General features: G+C 40.5%; 1 protein-coding gene across 1 annotated transcript in view; it reads right to left on the bottom strand.

The window, feature by feature from the left end:
* MBOAT1 (membrane bound O-acyltransferase domain containing 1) overlaps positions 1-19872 on the bottom strand; it is a 159868-nt gene that overhangs the window by 47875 nt on the left and 92121 nt on the right. Inside the window, exons 4-5 of the mRNA XM_006860789.1 lie at positions 13104-13199; positions 2340-2395 (exon numbers count right to left, since the gene is read on the bottom strand). Of these exons, the coding sequence (XP_006860851.1) occupies positions 2340-2395; positions 13104-13199 (152 nt within the window). The remainder of the gene's footprint in view (positions 1-2339; positions 2396-13103; positions 13200-19872) is intronic.

Genomic DNA, 19872 nt, shown 5'->3' with positions numbered 1-19872 from the left:
TTTGAACTGCAAACCTTTCTGTTAGCAGCCAATATCTTAACCACTGTGCCACCAGGGCTCCTTTCAGATGTTCCAACCCAGTTCTCTAAATAATGAAATTAAATCACTTCTCAAGCTTCAAGGTTAAACAAGAAAAGTAGCTGGCAGAGTTTGTAAATCTTCTCAACCTGCCAACACATAAATTGCATTCAGTGGTCAAAAGAATTTGTGAAGTAGTACAAATCCATAGAATATACTTTTACTAATGCTACCTGACATCCTTAAGCCTCTATTGAAATCTTCCACCCAGCTGAAAGTGCTATCCTCCTTTCCTGGAACCCACTTTTGACAATAGCTTTGAACCGGTTCTTCCCTGTTCAGTCATGGCTAATGAACTAAAACCAGGAAGGACTCAAATTTGTAAACTGTGGGTGAAATGGGACAATCGCAGGAATGGGTAAACTTAATCTAGAACACAGAAAGAAACTTAATCTTCCTCTTAGAAAACAAGGTAAATATATGTGTTACATAGCAACTGAATAATGTGACAGACACAGTCAGATACAATGGTGCCTGGCTCAAAGATGGCGTCTGACTGCGTTGTTTTGAATGTGTGTTGTGCTCTACAGTTTGGGCAACAATCCAATCTCCCAAATCAGGCTCCTGAAAGTGCTCACTCTGCTCTTCCAAGTCTTCCATTCCAGGGTTTCAACCCATAATTTTTTCCTGTTCCAGTTGTCATTTCACTTCACCCAATTTTTTTTTTATTTCAGGTCTTTTCCAATGTTACTTTTTCCACCATGACTGAACCAGTTTGATCTACTCTGATGTCCTGGTTTTAATGATGTAAATCCCACTGTGTGACAATTTTCAGGAAGAGTCAGGCCAAAAATAATTCTCAATTTTATAAATACAAAAGATTCTTCCTTCCAAGTTTTTATAGCCAATTACTGTCATTATCAGTTCTGATTCAGGGCAATCCCATGTGTATAGAATTGTGCTTCATAAGATTTTCAATGACTGCTAATTCAGAAAAGCCTCTGGATGAACTTGAACCTCTAACCCTGTGGTTTGCAGTTAGATACATTAAATGTTTGCACTACTCAGAGACTCTCAGATTTTTATAGAGTCAGGCTAATCTTACTCAATAATTTTTCATACCAAAAACAAACAAAAAAATTAGCATAAAAATCATTAATAATTGACACCAATGAAAGTTGCCTAATTTTTTTGAATTACCTTGTGATTTTCTAAGAGACTAAAACCAAAGCAGGATGAATGTCATTTCTATTTAACAGATTTGGAAATGAAGGGCAGAGCCATGCACACAAAAAACTTGAATTTTAAACATTTTAAAGATAAACAGAAAGTCCATTTTTCCTAATGCAAGCATTTCAGTAAATTTAGACCAGCTATTCAACAGGGAAATACTGAAATAGCTAGGAGAGTAAAAGGAAATTATTTCTGGGAAAAGCAAAACTGTAGACACAACGAAAAGATCAGTGGTAGCCAGGAAGTCAGGTGTCGTTGAAAAGAATGAATAGATGGAACACAGGGCATTTTTAGGACATTGTAACTATTCTGTATGGGACTGTAATGGTGAACATATGACATTATGCATTTGTCAAAACCTACAGAACTTCACAACACAAAGAGTAAAGGCCTAATGGTAACCATAACCAGTTGCTTGGGAGTTGACGCAGACTCATGGTGTGTCAGAGACAAGATGTGCTCCTCAGGATTTTTCAGTGGCTGATTTTTCAGCAGTAGATCACCAGAACATTCTTCAGAGCCCTAGCCTGTCTTGGGAGGCATCTCTGGATAGACTAGAACCATCAACCTTTCAGTTAACAGCCAAAAAAACAAGTCAAACCAAACACAGTCCTCGAGTTGACTCATAGTGATGCTATCTGCTATCAGACAGAGCAGAATTACTCCCTAGGGTTTTCAAGGCTGTAAATATTTACGGGAGCAGACCACCTCGTCTTTCTCCCACAGAGCAGCTGGTGGGTTTGAACTGCTCACCTTGTGGTTACCAGCCCAATTCTTTAACCTACAGCACCACCAGAATTCCATAACCTTAGTGATAATAATATTTATTTCTAAGGGTATGATTAAAAAGACCTGGAAATTAAACAAAATAAAAGGCTTGCCTGCACTTCTTTAAGATTTGGCCTGCGTGTGGCGCTGCAGGATAATGAGCTAGACTGAAAGGTCAGTCTGAACTGCACCAGATGCTCCTTAGAAACTCTATGGGTTGGAACAGACTCCACCACATCACTTAACAACATAAAGTATAAAAGAGCAGGTGTGAATGGCAAGCTCACTCTTAGAACCAAAAGGGGGTCACATTTTCTCACCATCGTGAACTTGGAAAGCCAAGGTTGTGATCTTCTGAGTGACAATCATCAGAGGCCTAGAAGGAAGACAGAAAATAGTCAACTCTGATAAAATGACAAACTCTTTGATTTCATTGTTTAATTCTACTTTTTCAAGAATTTCTTCATTTCTTTTTTTCTTTTTAACAAGACAGTCTTCAAAAACATTTCTGAAGATTATTAATTCACCATTATGATTTTCAGGAGTTTTATGATGCCTCCTCAGGCTTTCAGCAATATATTGTTTCTGTTTTACATATCCAAAGAAGTTTCCAGCAATTTAAATAGGAAAAAACTCATGCATGGAATCAAGGGTTAATAAAACCCTAATAAATACTAATATCTTATAACAAAGCAGATCTTAAAACTACCAACTGCAATACTGTTTAGTGAAATGAAAGGAATTTAGAAATATCCTATATACTTACTTCACTTTTCTACAGGGTTGCTGTAGGACAAGCACTGACTTCTGACCATAAGGTCGGTGGTTCAAACCCACCAGCTGCTCCTCAGAAACCCTATATGAGTTTGCTATGAGTCAGACCCTCCTTGATGGCACTGAACAACAACAGTGATGTCATGAAGACCACCAAACAAAGCAGTGATCCCTCAGGTGGAGTCTGCCTGAATGTTTTTCAGTTGATCAATTCATTGAATCTTATGGACAGATCAAATGCCAACATTTAGGTTTCAGAAGTTTTTGAGATTTGAAAGTTAAATCCTTAGAGCTACTGACTTTAAAGATAAGACTCAAATATACCATCCAGTTTGTATTTCAACCAAAACATAAAATAATCCAAGATTCAGTTGTTGATTTGCAATTGGAATTCATGTTTTCTTTTTGCAAAATCGCAAAACTTAGCCTATGCAATCACAAAAAAGACAAGATGAGGAGGAGACTCATAAATGGCTCCAGGATACAGCCAAAGATTCCTCAGGACAATGAGGCCTTAGAGCTTCATTCACTCAGATTTTCTACCTGAGAACTATGCTATGTCCTTGGATTTGTATACCCTGGTCATTCACAGACTCTACATTTGAATACAAGGGAACTATCTGACCAATAAGGAGTCCTGGTGTGGCACTGTGGGTTAATGCGCCAGACTGCAAATCCATTTGAACTACAAGGTCAGTGGTTCAACCTCTCCAGTCACTCCTTGGATACCCTATACATGGTCGTTATGGATCAGAACTGACTCGATGGCACTTAACAACAAACAACAACAATCTGACTAATTAGAAATCCAGGTTTGAGTCTAGCAAGGTTGACTGAGCACAGAATGATTTCTACTTTGTCCTATGAATTTTTTTGATGATTCAAAAAGAAAAAGAAAAAGACAAGCAATTTTTCCTTGTTGAACCTAAGATTATTAGTCTTATCTGGATTTAAAAAAACAACAACAAAACAACCAAAATACCCAATAATAACACATACTAGAGAAAATGAATTAAGGGAAAACAGTCAGAAATAGATGCATTTAAAATATAAAGAAAGACACACACATACACAAAAATACAAAATCAATACCTTGTGCTGTGGATTGACTGAATTGTACCCTCCCAAAGTATGTCGTAACTCCTTGTCCCTGTACCTGTGAGTCTGATTCTGTTTGTTTTGTTTATGAGGGCATGGTGGAGTAGGGTGGGTCCTACATCTAATAACTTCTGAGTTATAGAATAGGTACAGAGACACACAAAGGAGTAAGAGGAATGCCACATAACACCAAAGAAAGCCAAGGAATTCCCAAGTCCCCCTAAGGCTCCCAACAGGGAAGAATGTTCTAATTTGGACTTCTAATCTCCACATCTGTGGGACAATAACTTGCTATTCTTTAAAGCCATTCACTTGAGTATTTTGTTTTAGCAGCCATAGGTAAGTAAGACACCTTGTGATACAGACAGCTCACAAGATGAGGTACCCATTCATCTATATCCCAAATCAATTCACAACAAAACTGTAAACATTAAACCATTAAGCAAAAAATCAGTGTTGAGCAATAATCTAATAAAACCTACGTACTTTACCTTAAAGGGATCCTGGTAGCATCGTGAGTTATGTGTTGAGCTGCTTGCTGACTGCAAGGTCAGCAGTTCGAACCTACGCGCCACTTTGTAGGAGAAAGATGAGGCTTTCTGTTGCCATAAACATTTACAGCCTTGGAAATCCTATACAGGGTTGCTATGAGTAGGAACCAACTCAGCAGCACACCACCATCACCGTGGCCACCACTTTACCTTAAAGGAGCCCTGGTAGTGCAGTGGGTTAAGTGTTACATGTTGGGCTGCTAACTGAAAGGTCAATGGTTCAAACTCACCAGCTGCTCTCAGGCAGAAAGACAAGTCTGTCTGCTCCTATAGACAGTTACAGTCTCGGAAAACCTACGGAGCAGATCTATACTGTTTTGTAGGGTCACTATGAGGAGCTCTGGTAGCATAGTGGTTACAAGTCGGGCTGCCAACCTCAAGGTTGGCAGTTTGAATCTACCAGCAGTTCCATGGGAAAAAGATGAGGCTTTCTGCTCCCATAAAGATTTACAGCCTTGGAAACCCTGTTCAGGGTTGCTATGAGTCAGAACCGACTCCACGGCATTTAACAACAACAACAATCTAATATTGTTGTTGGTAAGTGCCATCGAGTCGGTTCTGACCCATAGCAACCCTGTATAGGGTTTCTGAGGAGTGGCTGGTGAGCTTGAACTGCCGATCTTGCAGTTCAAATATCTTTGCAGTTTGGTGCATTAACCCACAGCACCACACCAGGACTCCTACACAATCTAACATAAGTTAGACCAATTCAACAGCAGTGAGGTGTGTTTTTTTTTATTTTTTTTATTTTATCTTAGTCTTTGGATTTAAAGGGTTAAATTCTGCTGCCCTCTTACAGCTAATATGGAACAATGGGAGATGCAGTCCTCAGCTATAAACATCCAAAGAGTCAGCCAATCACACATCTAGCTGGGCAGCATCAAGCTAGATCAGACAGTGAAGGGTCTTATTTTCTTGCCAGGTAATTTTAGAACCAAAAGATTTAACATTCTATTTTGGTAACTTCTATTTTTTTTTTTTTTTAAAAACCCACTTATGGAATTTGCATATGAGAAATGCTGGCAGTCAGACAAACAGGCAGTTTGTACAGAGTATGAGTACAACGAACTTCCAATTATCAGAAACCTGGCCCTATACTGTCATCTGGCACAACGCCAAGGCCCATCAATTTGCAATGTGGATTATGCAACATGGTGCCAGAACCCAGTGGCTAAGGGGCAGAAGCTATCAGGAAGCTTGGGCAGTGTGCCTCGTGATAACTTCTGCCCTGCAATGCCCCCGACCCCTGAGTTACTGCAGAGGAAGATGATGATATTGCAGCTTTAGTAAAATACCCCCAAACTCTTAGCAATTATGCCAGTTTATTGTTGTTGTTAGGTGTCATTGAGTCGGTACCGACTCATAGCAACCCTATGCACAACAGAACAAAACACTGCCCGGGCCTGTGCCAACCCCACAATTGTTGCCAAGCTCGAAACCACTGAGGCTGCCATTTTGCCAATCTATCTCACTGGGGGTCTTCCTCTTTTTCTCTGACCCTCCACCTTACCAAACAGGATATCCTTCTCCAGCAACTCGTCCCTCCTGACAATATGTCTGAAGTATGAGACATATTGTCCTAGCCTCCAAGGAGCACTCTGGCTGCACTTCTTGCAACACAGATCTGTTTGTTCTTTTGACAGTCCATGGTACTTTCAATATTCTCCTTTAACACCATAACTCAAAAGCATCAATTCTTCTACAATCTCCTTAGAGGAAGAAAATAAGGGACTCCAGGATCCAGGCACAGCATAGGAAATATATGGTTCTATCAGGCTTCCTGGGGCTACAGTTGAAGGCATAGGAAGTCCCTTGATGGCCCGTTCAGAACCATTCAGTGGTGGAGGCAAGTAAAATAATTTACTCGGGTTTACTCTATCCATTAATCTTTTCAAAGAAAGAACCTTCACTCAACAAAAAAATCCCAGATTCTCCCTTTTAACAGGAACCCACCAAAAACACTTAGTATTAACTATCACTTATATCCTCAGAACGAAATTGTGATTGTGCTAATTATCAAAAAGTGGACTGCAGAGTGAAAGAGAGAGAGACATAAGAACTAATCCTAAAACTCTCTTCTGTAGTATAAACTAAAAATCAGTAGCCTTCAAGTCAGTTTGGACTCATGACAATCTTATGTGTGTCAGAGTAGAATTGTGTTTCATAGGGTTTTCAATGGTTGATATTTTGGGAAGCACATCACCAAGCCTTACTTTCCATGCACATTTGGGTATACTTGTGCTTCCAACCTTTCAGTGAGCAGCGGAGCCATTAACTACTTGAGCTACTCTTTTCCATATATAGAACTCAGGCTGGTCAGGCAAGATGTTACAAGTTATCTATGGGACGAAAGGGGAAGTGGTCTCTACAATCAGCAAGAGATACAGGTCAGTGGTCATTTTATTACACTCTCATAGGCAGGAGGACAGAGAACACAGATAGATGGCCACTGTTCCAATCACATCTGCTTAAGTTCACCAATATCCCCAAATCCACTGCCGATGTCAATCCCGACTCATAGCAACCCCACAGAGCAGCGTAGAACTGCCCCATAGGGTTTCCAAGGCTGTAAATCTTTATGGAAGCAGATAGCCAAGACTATTCTTTTACAAAGTGGCCAATGGGTTTGAACTCCTGACCTTTTGGTTAGCAGCCAAATGTGTTAGCCACTGTGCCACCAGGGCTCCTCTTAATATGCATCCAAATATATTAAAATAACATTAAGGATTTTTCCTTATTACTATAATAATATAAAAGTGAAATGGATATTCAATTTACTAATAATATCTTCCTAAACAGACCACTGTTTTAATATTTTGACTACCTCCATTTTTCAATGCAAGCCCACATTTCATAAAAACTGTATGTTAATACACGTACTTGTCTTACGATTTTTCTTTTCCATTTTATTTGTAAGCATTTCCTGTATCATTAAGCATCTGTGACAACATCTTCAGTGGAGCCTTATCATTCTTTAGTCCTTCACTTCTTTTGGATGATTTAGGATCATTTTTTCTATAATACCAGTTTTTCAGTATTATAGACAACAGTTGAATATGTATACATAAATCTGATTTCCTTATGATAATTCAACTCTTAAAAGTTTATCCTAACTGTTGTTGTTAGGTGCTGTTGAGTCAGTTCTGATTCATAGTGACCCTGTATAGGGTTTCCAAAGATCCGCTGGTGAATCTGAACTGCCAACCTTGCAGTTAGCAATCCCATGCTTATCCGACAGCATCACACCAAGACTCCATACTATAGGATATGAACTTTTTAAAATTGTTGCTTAAATACATCTAACTATATAATTGCATTGTAATTTACTGTTTGACACAAACACTGAATTAATACGGTTCCATTCAATTCTCGTCGGAACTCTTAAGTATCTTAAGCATTTAAGTTTGCATGCATGGCCAAAAGAGAGCAGCTACCACATTGTTGCTGTTGCTACATGGCTAATTGCCATGAAGTCAGCTCCAACTCAGAGTCTGCTGATGGACAGCAGAAAAAAGATTGTCTGGTGCCAAATTCATGATGTTGTTACGTCGGACTCCACGGTTGTGGAATTCCTCCAACCCGTCTCACTGAGTAAGGGTTTCCCTCGTTTTAGTTGGCCCTCTACTTCTGCAAACATGTTGCCTTTTCCACAGGCTGGTCTTTCCCTGTGATGTGTCCAAAGTAAGTGAGTCAAAGACTCGTCATCCTCGCGTCCAAGCAGCACCCTGATTGTATGTCTTAGGCTGCTTTGAAATACTTATTCATGTTGAACTTCGAAACACTTCTTTATCCCTTAACAGAACTCCTGACCTTTTTGGTTAGCAGCCAAACATGTTAACTACTTCAGATTTTAAAACTGAAACACATAGGAGTGTTAAACTAATTTCATTCTGAAGCAGTACCTGTCTCCTGCATGTTTGGAATGAGAACCTTGAGAAAGAAAATTCACTAATTGACAGACTGTGATTTTGAACACTTGCCTATTTCAGGTTGGTGTAATTCTCTCCATTCTAAGTTTACTGACATCATCCAAAGAAAATGGATTCAGGCCAGTCAGCTATGGTGGAGAAAAACAAACAAACACCAAAACCACCACTTAATAATGATCTGTAATTTAAAAAATGTTTAAGCTAGCGGCAGCTAACCAAAATGTTGGCATAGAAGCCACCCCATGTTTCTATGGGAGAAAGACCTGGTGATTTGTTTCCAAAAATATTACAACCTAGGAAACCCCATGGGGCAGTTCTACTATGTCATGTACAGGTCGCCATGAGTCAAAAATCGACTTTATGCTACCTACTCGAAGGCACTTAACAACAATAATAAATTTTTAAAAAGACATACACTCTGAAAACTGGGTAGTATGGCCACTCAGTAATCGGAGAAATAAATCACTCATGATTTAGTTTGCTGTCACATTTTCTTCCTATCCTATTCCTAACAATAGTGTCCTTTCTAACCCTAACATTCTACGGTTTTGCATATAATGTTAGAGAGTTCGGAATACAAGGAGATTCAGAGCCCACTAGAGGATAAACATCAATTGAAAAATCAAATCAAGAAATTGTATCTGCTGCTGGAATTAGAGACAACAGGGACAGATGTGAGTCCTCCGCTGCCTTCATACTCCAAACCCAACACGTTTCATAAGCACTTTACTGTTTTCCCATAGCTATCTTTTATTTTCTGTTTTCAGTAACTTTCCACAATTCTGGTTCTACTAAAAATGTCTTACAACTCATTCAAGAGTTTATGGCTTTAGGGCTAAGAATAATTCAGCAGCAAGCAAAGGGATGTGACCTTTAAGTAGAACACTGTTACACCCATTTTACAGAAAAGGAAACAGAGGTGCCGATAGGTTACAGGAATCACTCAAGTGCCCACACTTGATAACAGTAGAGAGCAGGCTAGGAAGCCAAGTCTGACCAGAGGTTGAGGTCCATTCTCTGCTCTCCATACACATGCTCACCACTGTCCAATCCCTTCACTGCTCGGCTTTCCCATCCCACCTCCACTACCCTTTACATTCTGATTTATGGTGGACACAATCTCTGCTCATCCTCAACCTCTTCAGAGAATGCTCCTCTATCCCCTTCAGAGTGCAGGACTTTTCATCTTCAGCACTACGGGCATTTGGCCCAGACAATTCCAAATGTGAGGGGGAGCTGTCCTGTGTATTGTAAGATGTTTATTTAACAGCATCACTGCCCTCTACTCATTAGATGCGAGAGGCACCTTATCTCCCACCTTCCAGCCAGTAATGACAACCAAAAATGTCTCCCTTGGAACAAAACTGTTCAAGTTGAGAATCACATCCTTAGCTGGACCCTGCTCTACCACATAGACACCATAGACCCTCCACTCTCTCACACATGGCATAAAAGGGCAGCACATCACAATCGAACCCTCTTAGCCTCTAATACATGGCTCTTTCATCTTCAGGTCATCCCCTTCCCTTCCTCAGGTGTCTCATTGGTCAGCAGCCCAACACTCCTCAACAAGAGTTGAGGATTTTGGCCCCTGGTTTTTCATGAGAAAAGACTACAGTAAACACACAACTGAGAACAGGCATGCTAAGAACACAAAGATGTGAACAGCAGAGCTAGAGTTTCATTAGTTCATTCAAAAGGTGTAGAACCATAAAGCAACCGTGCATGCGTTTCCTACGGCTGCCATGCAAGTTATTCCAAAATGGGAGGCTTCAAACAAAAACAAACTGAAATTTATTCTCCCATAATTCTGGAGGCGAAAAGTCTGAAATCATGATGTCAGTGGGGTTGGTTCCTTCTGGAAGTTCTGAGAGAACATCTGTTCCATACTTCTTTCCTCCTAGTTTCCAGTGGTTTCTGGCAGTCCTTAATGTTCCTTGGCTTCTAGATGTCTCATTCTAAATCTCTGCCTCTGTGTTCTTATGGCCACCTTCTCTCTTCGTGCGTCTGTGTCTCTCATGCCTTCTTATTGGATGTAGGGCCCATACGATCCCAATACAGCCTCATCTTAACTAATTACATCTGCAAAGACCTTATTTCTAATTAAGGACACATTCTGAGGTTCTTGGTGGATGTAAATTTGGGAGGACATTACTCAATCCAATCAGTACATAATGATAAGCTTGCATTTTAAATTTCCTATAAGAACTTAAAAAAATACATGAATTCTACAGTTTTCACCACTTCTGTCTCCTGTAATCATGCCTGATACATACAGGGTTCCTAATCAGCATCTGCTAGATTTTGAAAAATGAAATAAAGAGCTCTTCAGGAAGACAAAGATGGGAAAGCACTGCGTGCTCACAGGAATGAATAAGGCTCAGGCACAAGGGCGTAAACTAAGGGAAAGAGAGCATGGACCAGAAACCCTCTGCATCGCTGCCATATTTAGTACAAAAGGGGAGTATGATGTGGTGGGAGAAGGAACAAAGACTGGCAGGTCTAGATCATTGTCTTCCTTTTCAGAAAGATGACGGAATAAAAAGGGAAGACAGAAGAACTGATGCACTCAAAATGGGGTGTTGGCAAAGAATACTAAATGTACCAGGGACTGCCAGAAGAACAAACAAATCTGTTTTAGAGGAAATACAACCACGATGCTTTTTAAAAGTGAAGATGGCAAGTCTTCGTCTTGCTTACTTTGGACATGTCATCAGGAAAGACCAATCAATGGAAAAGGACTTTCTGTTTGTCAAGGCAAAAGGGCAACGAAAATGAAGGAACCTTTCAGTGAGATGAACTGGACTCAAACATACAAAGATCATGGAGACGGTGCAGGACCGGGCACTGTTTGGTTCAGTTAAGCATGAAGTGGCCTTGAGTCCAACAACAGCAACTATCGACAATGTCATCAACTGTCTGACGTGTTAGAACCGCACTCTGGTGAGAGTGAAGTACATACACTGGAAAAGGGGCCAGGTGGAAGGACGGGGACTAATTGGAAAAGTGTTTTAGATGCCTGGTGGTCTAGGGTAAAGAGTAGTGGGTGGAGCCTAATCTAACCAGAATGCTGAGCTGATAGGACCTGGTGACAAAGGGATGTGGGTGGTAAGGGAGAGGGCGTGGCTTCCTGGAACCTCCACAGGGACTTGTCTCACACTTGTCTGTCAATGGGGGCTTGTATAGTTCTCTGAGGCTGAACAGTCTTTAATGTAACTTCCAGACTAAGTCACCTCCATAGGACTAGAAAAAAAGGCCTGGTCAATTTACTTTGGGAAACCAGCCAATAAAGACCCTGTGGATACCACTGCCTGATCCACAACCAATCATGAGGATGGCACAGAACTGACCAGTGTTTTGTTCATTTGTAGGGGTCGCTATGAGTTGGGGGGAGATCAGCACTGTACAATCAGCACTGAACTGTGAATCACAAGAGTGGCAGTTCAAACCCACCAGCTGCTCCTCAGAAACCCTATACAGGGTACCTGTGAGTTGAAACTGACTAGATGGTATTTAACAACATCAACAATGGAGACCCCTGCTAAGCATTACCCTTCTACTTGATGAAGGTCTAGAGGGTTTGAGGCAAAGGACTGGAGCAGCCAGGGAGACACCCAAGGGGAATCAGGGTATCAGCTATTTATGGGCCATTGCTGTTGAGCTGTTAAGTGGCTTTGAGCTGGTTCAAATTTGTAGTGACCACGTAAAGGGTTTCTGAGGCCGTAAATCTTTGTGGAAGCAGAAAGTCTCATCTTTCTCCTGAAGAGCAGCTGGTGGTCTTGAACCACTGACCTTGTAGTTTCCAGTCCAGTCCTTATCCTACAGCGCCACTGTGCTGCCCATTTATTGACTAGTACAGAAAGACTCTGTGTTATTAACGAGCAAGAGATAAACACCAACCCTATGCTGAGGGCTTTAGAACAAGGGACAGCAAACTTTTTCTCTACAGAACCAGATAGTAAATATTTTAGGCTTTGCAGACCATAGTCTTTGTCATTGTAGTACAATAGGAGTCACAGACACAAAAGGAATTATGTGCATGACTGGGTTCTGATAAAACTCTATCTACAAAACCTGGCTGTGTAATGGTGCAATAGATTGATTTGGGTCCAAAATGATATGTTAAAAATCCTAACTGTTGTTGTGTATGTGATCTTGTTTGGAAATAGGGTCTTGGCAGATGTAATTAGTTAAAGTTCACATGATTTCAAAGAAGTTGGGTGGGCCCTCATCCAGTATGACTGACGTCCTTTTAAGAAGAGAAGAGATTTGGATGCAAAGAGACATAAACCATGTGAAGACATAGACAGAGACTGGAGTAATGCCACCATAAGCCAATGGCTGGAGCTACCAAAAGCTGGGAAAGGCAAGAAGGTTCCTCCCCTAGAACTTTAGAGAAAGCGTGGTCCTGCCAACACCTTTATTTTAGACTTCTAGCCTCCAGAATGGTGTGACAGTAAATTTCTGTTGTTTCAAGCCACCCAGCTGGAGGTACCTGGTTACAACAGCCATAAGAAATGAATACAGACAAGTATGGTCCATGGGTCATACAGTCTGTGGCTCGTCTTAGAACACAACAGTTCCACAGTCTTCAACCTCAACATCATTAGCACATCTCATCCACTGATGTAGTCAGACACCAATGACCCTTCTGTGTACCCTGCTGCTTAGAAACCCCCAAAAAGCAGAGTCAATGTTAGCAATCAAAGCTACCCAAAATTAAAATACTCACCCGGAAAAATCTGTAGTGAGAATCCCATAGTGGAATATGTATATTCGAGTGATGTGGCATATTGTCAGGTATCCCATTGCTACAAAAAAGGAGTATCTGAAATGAAAAACACAGAAGCCCAGACAGTTATTCACAGCAGTAATGCATTTAATCAACTTTCCTGTCTTCCTTTCCACCACCCTCCACATGCAACTGATCACAAAGTCCAACCTGGTTTAGCTACAACCCCCTCAGTCTGCTGTCCTCACCTGCCCATCCCGGGGCCTTTTCTCACCCAGATAACTGCAGTGTCTCTTAATTCTATTCTGGATTAACTGGTGCAAGGAGACCTGGTGGCAAATGGTTAAGCACTCCGCTATCGGCAGTTTCAATCCACCAGCTACTAAAAGCGAGAAAGATGTGCAATCTGCTTCCATAAAGATTGTTATCGTTAAGTGCCATCAAGTAGGTTCAGGTTCAAAGCGAGCCGGTATAGGGTTTCTAAGGAGCAGCTGGTGGTTTTGAGCTGCCGACTTTGTTGTTAGCAGTCCAGTGCTGATCCTACAGCACCACATACAGCCTTGGACAGTTTTACTGTCCTCTCAGGTCACTATGAATCAGAATTCACTAGACAGTAATGGTATTAGTTCATTGGTACAGAGTGATTCTAATACGCTGCCAGAGATAAGAATCAGTGGCCTGGGGGGTCTTGCACCCAGTCTCTCTTTTTCAAAAACCATCATATTTACCTTCATAAAATACAAGGCATCACCATCATAGTGCTGAGCCCTTCCTTCTTGACACACTTTGTTCTCTTGGCTTCCATTCTCCTTCTTTTCCTTCCATATCCCTGGCTGATTCTCCTAAGGCTCCTGAAGTCCCTAGGTGGTACAAATTATGTGCTACTATCCCAAAGGTTGCAGTGTGGTGCTGTGGGTTAATACGCCAGACTGCAAATTCATTTGAACTGCAAGGTCAGTGCTTCAAGCTCACCAGTCACTCCTCAGAAACCCTATACAGGGTCGCTATGGATCGGAACCGACTCAACGGCATTTCACAACAACAACCACACACACACATATATATAGTTGTTGTTATGTGCCGTGGAGTCAGTTCCGACTCATAGCGACCCTGTATAGGGTTTCCGAGGCTGTAAATCTTTACGGGAGCAGAAAGCCTCATCTTTCTCCCACGGAACAGCTGGTAGTTTCAAACTGCTGACCTTGAGGTTTGCAACCCGACTCGGAACTGCTATGCTACCAGAGCTCCTTTATATGTATATATATATATGTTATTATTGTAGTTATATATTTTATAACTCATAATTACTATATATTATGAGTTTCTATATATATATATATATGTATGAGTCCTGGTGTGGCATTGTAGGATAAGCACTGAACTGAAAGGTCTATTTGAAATGCAAGGTCAGCAGTTCAAGCTCACAAGGTGCTCCTAAGAAATCCTATACAGGATCGTTATGAGTTATAACCAACTTGACTGCACTTAACAACAACTTAGAATATGTGTGTGTGTGTGTGTGTGTGTGTGTGTGTGTATGTATATATATGTCTTGGTGTGGTGCTGTAGGATAAGCACTCAACCTCAAAATTGGTTTGAACTACAAGGTTGGCGGTTCAAACCCACCAGCCGCGCCTTAGAAACCCTATACAGGGTTGCTACAAGTGGCTTAACAACAACATATAGATGGAGTCCTGGCGTAGCATTGTAGGATCAGCATTGGACTGCGAACCACAAGGTTGGAGGTTCAAATCTACCAGCCGTCCCATGGACACCCTATACAGGGTCACTGTGTGTTGGAACCAACTCGATAGCGTTTATGTTAGCATGTCAAGGTTCTGATCATGTAACAATCCACCTTCTGTCAATGCGTGGGGCTTCCATTATTTAATCACCACATTTTCATGATCATTCTCACTTCTATTCCTCTGGTACTGCATACTAACATATGCAATTATCATATTACAATGGTGTATGTGTTTGTCTCCCCATCACATTGTGACCTTGAACATCCCAACCCTTGACTTGACACATCAGAGGAGTTCAGTTGCTATTAGTTGAAATAACACATTGGACAAATTAAAATAGTCAGGAACCCGTTAAATATTATATAAGTTCAGAAAGTATAGTATTTAATATGAGCACATCACAAAACAAGGTATTCTGACATTAAATTATATTCAAATTCACAAATTCATATTAAAATCACTCATGAAGACTAGATTAAACTCAGGAACAGTAAAATAACCACATTAAAAATTCATTTGGTAGCAAGGAACAGCCAGGTAGCATGGGTTAATGAGCTCTGGAAACTCTAATGCACTATTTACTGTTAAGTTCCCTTTACTATCATTTGAAAGTGAGGATTGTTTGCACACTTGGATTTATCCTTATTCAACCTTTTCCAAGTCAGGAAGATGATGAGCAAAATCAACGATTTTTTAAAAATACCAAAAACCAGTTGCCATCTAACCCAGCTCTAACTCACACATATTGGAGTACAACTGAGTCCATAAGGTTTTTATAAGCTTGTTTTTTAAAGTAAAATGCCAGACTTGATGTTCCAAGGCATCTCTGGGTGGACTCGAACCAACCACCTTTTGAATCGCAACTGAGTACTAAGGATTTGCACCACCCAGGGACTGGTGCCGTACGATAAACACTACATTAAACCGCAAGGTCAGTGGTTCAAATGCACCAGTCTCTCCTTGGAATCATTATACAGGTTGCTATGAGTTGGAAATGATTCGATGGCACTTAACAACAACAACAACCGGGATCCCCAAACAAACAAACTCCCTTAAGAATCATTATAGAAAGGAGTTAGATGTTCTTGTTTCAGACATCTGTTTTGTTTTCCAGTCAAAACAAGATCAAAGCAAGAAGCACAAAGCAGGCTTAAAAGCCTGCTTGGGCCATTCCAGATTCTTCCAGAGCCCCTTCAACCATGGCTACACCTGTTGCTTTCCCTTTGTCCTTAGTGGAAGCTAGACTTCTGTCTTTCCCTTGACCCAATGGAAAAAGCAGGTTTAATTCAACTATTGTACTAAGACCCCACCTATAAAGATGCTGCCAAGTGCTGACTCCTGATACAATAGAGCAATACATGCATGTCCTAAACAAACCTGAAAAAATCTAAGGAATCCAGGAGTGGTGGAGACAGCGTTTATTCTGGAAATTAACCAGTGTGAGTTCATCAAATCTCAGCATTGGCAAAACAAATCTGCAGTGTAAGAAGTCAAGTTATGCTTCTCTCTAGAGGGGAGGGAGTGGTGTGCTGGAGACCAGGACAGCATGCCAGTCATAGTCTACTTATTGACATGGGTGCTGGACACCTGGGTGTGTTCTCCTTGTGAAAACTCATCGAGCTGGATACTTTCCTACCTCGCTCTCGTTTCCTTATTAAAAAAGAAAGACACAGAGTTGCCCTAGAACAACATAATTGAAATAATGAAATGAAATACTAAATTAGATATAGCAGTAATATTTTATAGAGTAGTATGATCCATTTAAAACAGCTTGGTTTTAGTACAAGACACAAAACTGGGCCTCCAGAAATGATGGCTGCATCACTTAAGCTCTCATTGCAAGGCCTCTAACCTAACAGATATTCTGTCCAACTATATTCTCTCCTAGTTGGTTGATAGATGGTAAATTACTGCCTGTGACTTCTGCCCAATGTAGTGGTTTGGGAAGGAAATTGAGGTGGTACTTTAAGAACTCAGAAAACAACAATCAGTGCAAAAAATGGTTACAGCGGCAAATAATATCTTCCCCTTCCTGTTTCAAGTTGTATTGCAGGACTCTTATAACTAACTGACTCAGTGAACTAAAGAGAACAATTCACTTCTTGGGCTTAATGTGTACAAAGAATCAGGAAATCATGAGCTTGAAGAGAACTCTAAGTGTGGTGCTGTGAGTTAATGTGCCACACTGCAAAGCCATTTGAACTGCAAGGTCAGCAGTTTAAGCTCACCAGCGGCTTCTCGGAAACCCTATACAGGGTTGCTATAGGTCGGAACTGACTCAACAGTGGTTAACAACAACTAAACCAAAACCCAAATGAAACCAGTTGTCAAGGAGTCAATTCTGACTCATATGTTCACGTAGGATTGTGCTCCACAGGGTTTTCAACAACTAGGATCTTTAAGAAGCAAATAGCCAGGACTTTCTTCTTAGGTGCCCCTGGGTGGCTTTAAACCACCAACTGTTCCATTAGTAGCTGAATGCTTAGCCAGCTTAAGGACTACTAAAATTCTACTGTGTACACATGGAACATCTGATGTGACTTTTCCAAACACATTGTGAGGAGGAGCCACATTTCCGGACTCCCATTCCAGAGCTTTTGCCTGCATCAGTAGGAAACAACTTTGGAAACATTCTTTTAAACTACATTGAGACCATCCATTGGGAACTGTGAGCCACTCCCTACATCTGCAAAACTGGCAACCACACAGGCAAAGAAAGAGGGAAGCAACTCATTTGGCACCTTTCCTTTTTGGTCTTAAGGCACAGCCCTCTGTAACCACAATTATTACTGTGGTCAAACAGTCCGAGCCTGTCTAAAATCTGCTTGCCTCTGCCAAACCTGGAGTGTTCCATTCCTGGCCCGAGACTAACACAGTGAACCTAGATCTGATACTGAACAGCTGTGCATGTATGTTCTTGACCTTCTGAAAAATGGACTGCACCCCACCTGCGTCACCCTCGTGTGGGGGCTGCTGACAACAACAATTATATGGTAGCTGGAAATGTACATTATTATTAATTAGTTAATTGCTTCCAATATCAAGTTTAGGGAAAGCCAAGAGTTTCCACCTTTTCTATCCCCAAAAAAACTTTATATAAGAATTTTGTCATCATTTGAAGCATTTCCAAAAGTCATCTTTTCCAAATTAGAAATGTGGATTTCCTATTTCCCTTCTGGAAGGTAGGACATTATCATTTGTAAAAAGGGCACTTAAAGGAGAGGCGATGAGAACTGAAAATTTCAGAGCACTTTTGGATACTAGGTTGAAGGACTATGAAATTATTTATTTTAATTATTTTATTTGCTTTCCTTTTAGTATAAACAGAAAGAAAAAAAACCTATGAGCAGTAGCATTCTCTTCAGATTAAAACTGTAACTTGAGTCTCCAAAATCCAAACTCCATAAACAATGTTGCAGAGGGAGCAGGTTGTAAGATTTGTATATATCATTATAAATCACTTACATCTCCAAGCTTTAAAAGTGATGGAAGCAAGAGCTGAGAGTGGGACCCTACTCAGAGAAGTAGTGATGCCAGAGAAGGAGGCAGAGATGATGACGTGGAGAGATGGAGCAGATGGGGACTTTAGACCCAGAGAGGGAGACGGGCTATGTGCTGACGACTTGGGGGTGGGGGGGCAGGCTTGTAGGGTATGCCTTTGGTTGGTTGATGAAGCATGAAGGGGATTGATTGTAACCATGGCAATGAAATGATATACGATAGGATGAATGTAAAACTAATGTTCTCCCATGTAAACTATCTCATAATTCACAATAAAATATTAATTAAATAAACAAAAATAAAAAGTAATGGAAGCAACAGCATTCAATATAATGCAAAGTTCTGCTATGAGAGAGAGTCTTCCTGGCCCAGAAATAATTTATATACAAAGTTACAAGGATGTACTTTTGAGAAGGTAGGAGAAATCAGTTTTACAGAGTTGAGTACATTATATACTTTTTTAAACTTCCAGTTTCAGTGACATTGTTATCAGTCTCCTAAAATTAGTTACTTCTTATCCTTTGAAGTCTGAAGTAAGCATTCCTAAAGTCTGTATTCTTTTCCTCTTTAAACAACTGAGCTTTAAAAAGGATAATGACACATAGGTTAATACGTAGGATAAATAAATTATTTCATATCATCTATTACTGTTGGGTCACTTATATTACATGAGGATTTGCATCTTTTTCCTCTGAAATCTAGAAAAAAGAAACTTAGGTGCTTTTAATAGGTAGGCTCTGTATCAACTTTACTAGGTCAGAATTCCCATTATTTAGAAGTTTAGATATACTTATTGCCATGGTGATGAAACCAAATACAGGCATAGTTGTCTATGATGAGTGTGTGGCTAAACAGTCAATCAACTGAAGGAATGTTTCCTTGGGGGTGTGGCCTGTTCCCAATATAATGGGCACTCGGGAAAGGCTCTCTCTCTTCCACTGCAGTTGTAAGTCATTTACTTGATAATAAACTTCTTTCTTTATATATATATAAGGAGCTCTGGTAGCATAGTGGTTATGAGTTGGGTTGCTAATCTCAAGGTCAGCAGTTTGAAACTATCAAGCCATTCTGCAGCAGAAAGATGAGGCTTTCTGCTCCTGTAAAAATTTCTAGTCTCAGAAACCCTATACAGGGTTACTATGAGTCAGAACTGACTCCACACCATACCACCACCATATGTATATATATACACATATACATTTCACTGGTTTTGCTTGTCTAGAAAACCCAGCCTAAGTCATGTGGTATCAGAGAAACAAAATCACAAGAGTGGGTTTTCCTAATTGGTCCTCAAGTCTGTCTAATGTCAAAGGCACTGGTATAGGGTGGAGGCATGCCTGACCTCCATGCAAAGGAATTGGCCTTGGGCTGTTTTTTGTTTTGTTTTGTTTTTTAATTAAATATTTTTATTTTGGATTGAGTGAAAGTTTACAGGGCACATCATCAGCTTCACATTCAATCATTCATATAGCTTGTTTCATTACATTGATTATTATCCCCTCCATATATCATCAGTTAAC

Source organism: Chrysochloris asiatica, unplaced genomic scaffold (genome assembly GCF_000296735.1).
Source record: "Chrysochloris asiatica unplaced genomic scaffold, ChrAsi1.0 scaffold00040, whole genome shotgun sequence".
Lineage (NCBI taxonomy): Eukaryota > Metazoa > Chordata > Mammalia > Afrosoricida > Chrysochloridae > Chrysochloris > Chrysochloris asiatica.
Note: the sequence above shows the minus strand (reverse complement) of the source record. Positions and strands in the feature narration are given on the sequence as shown.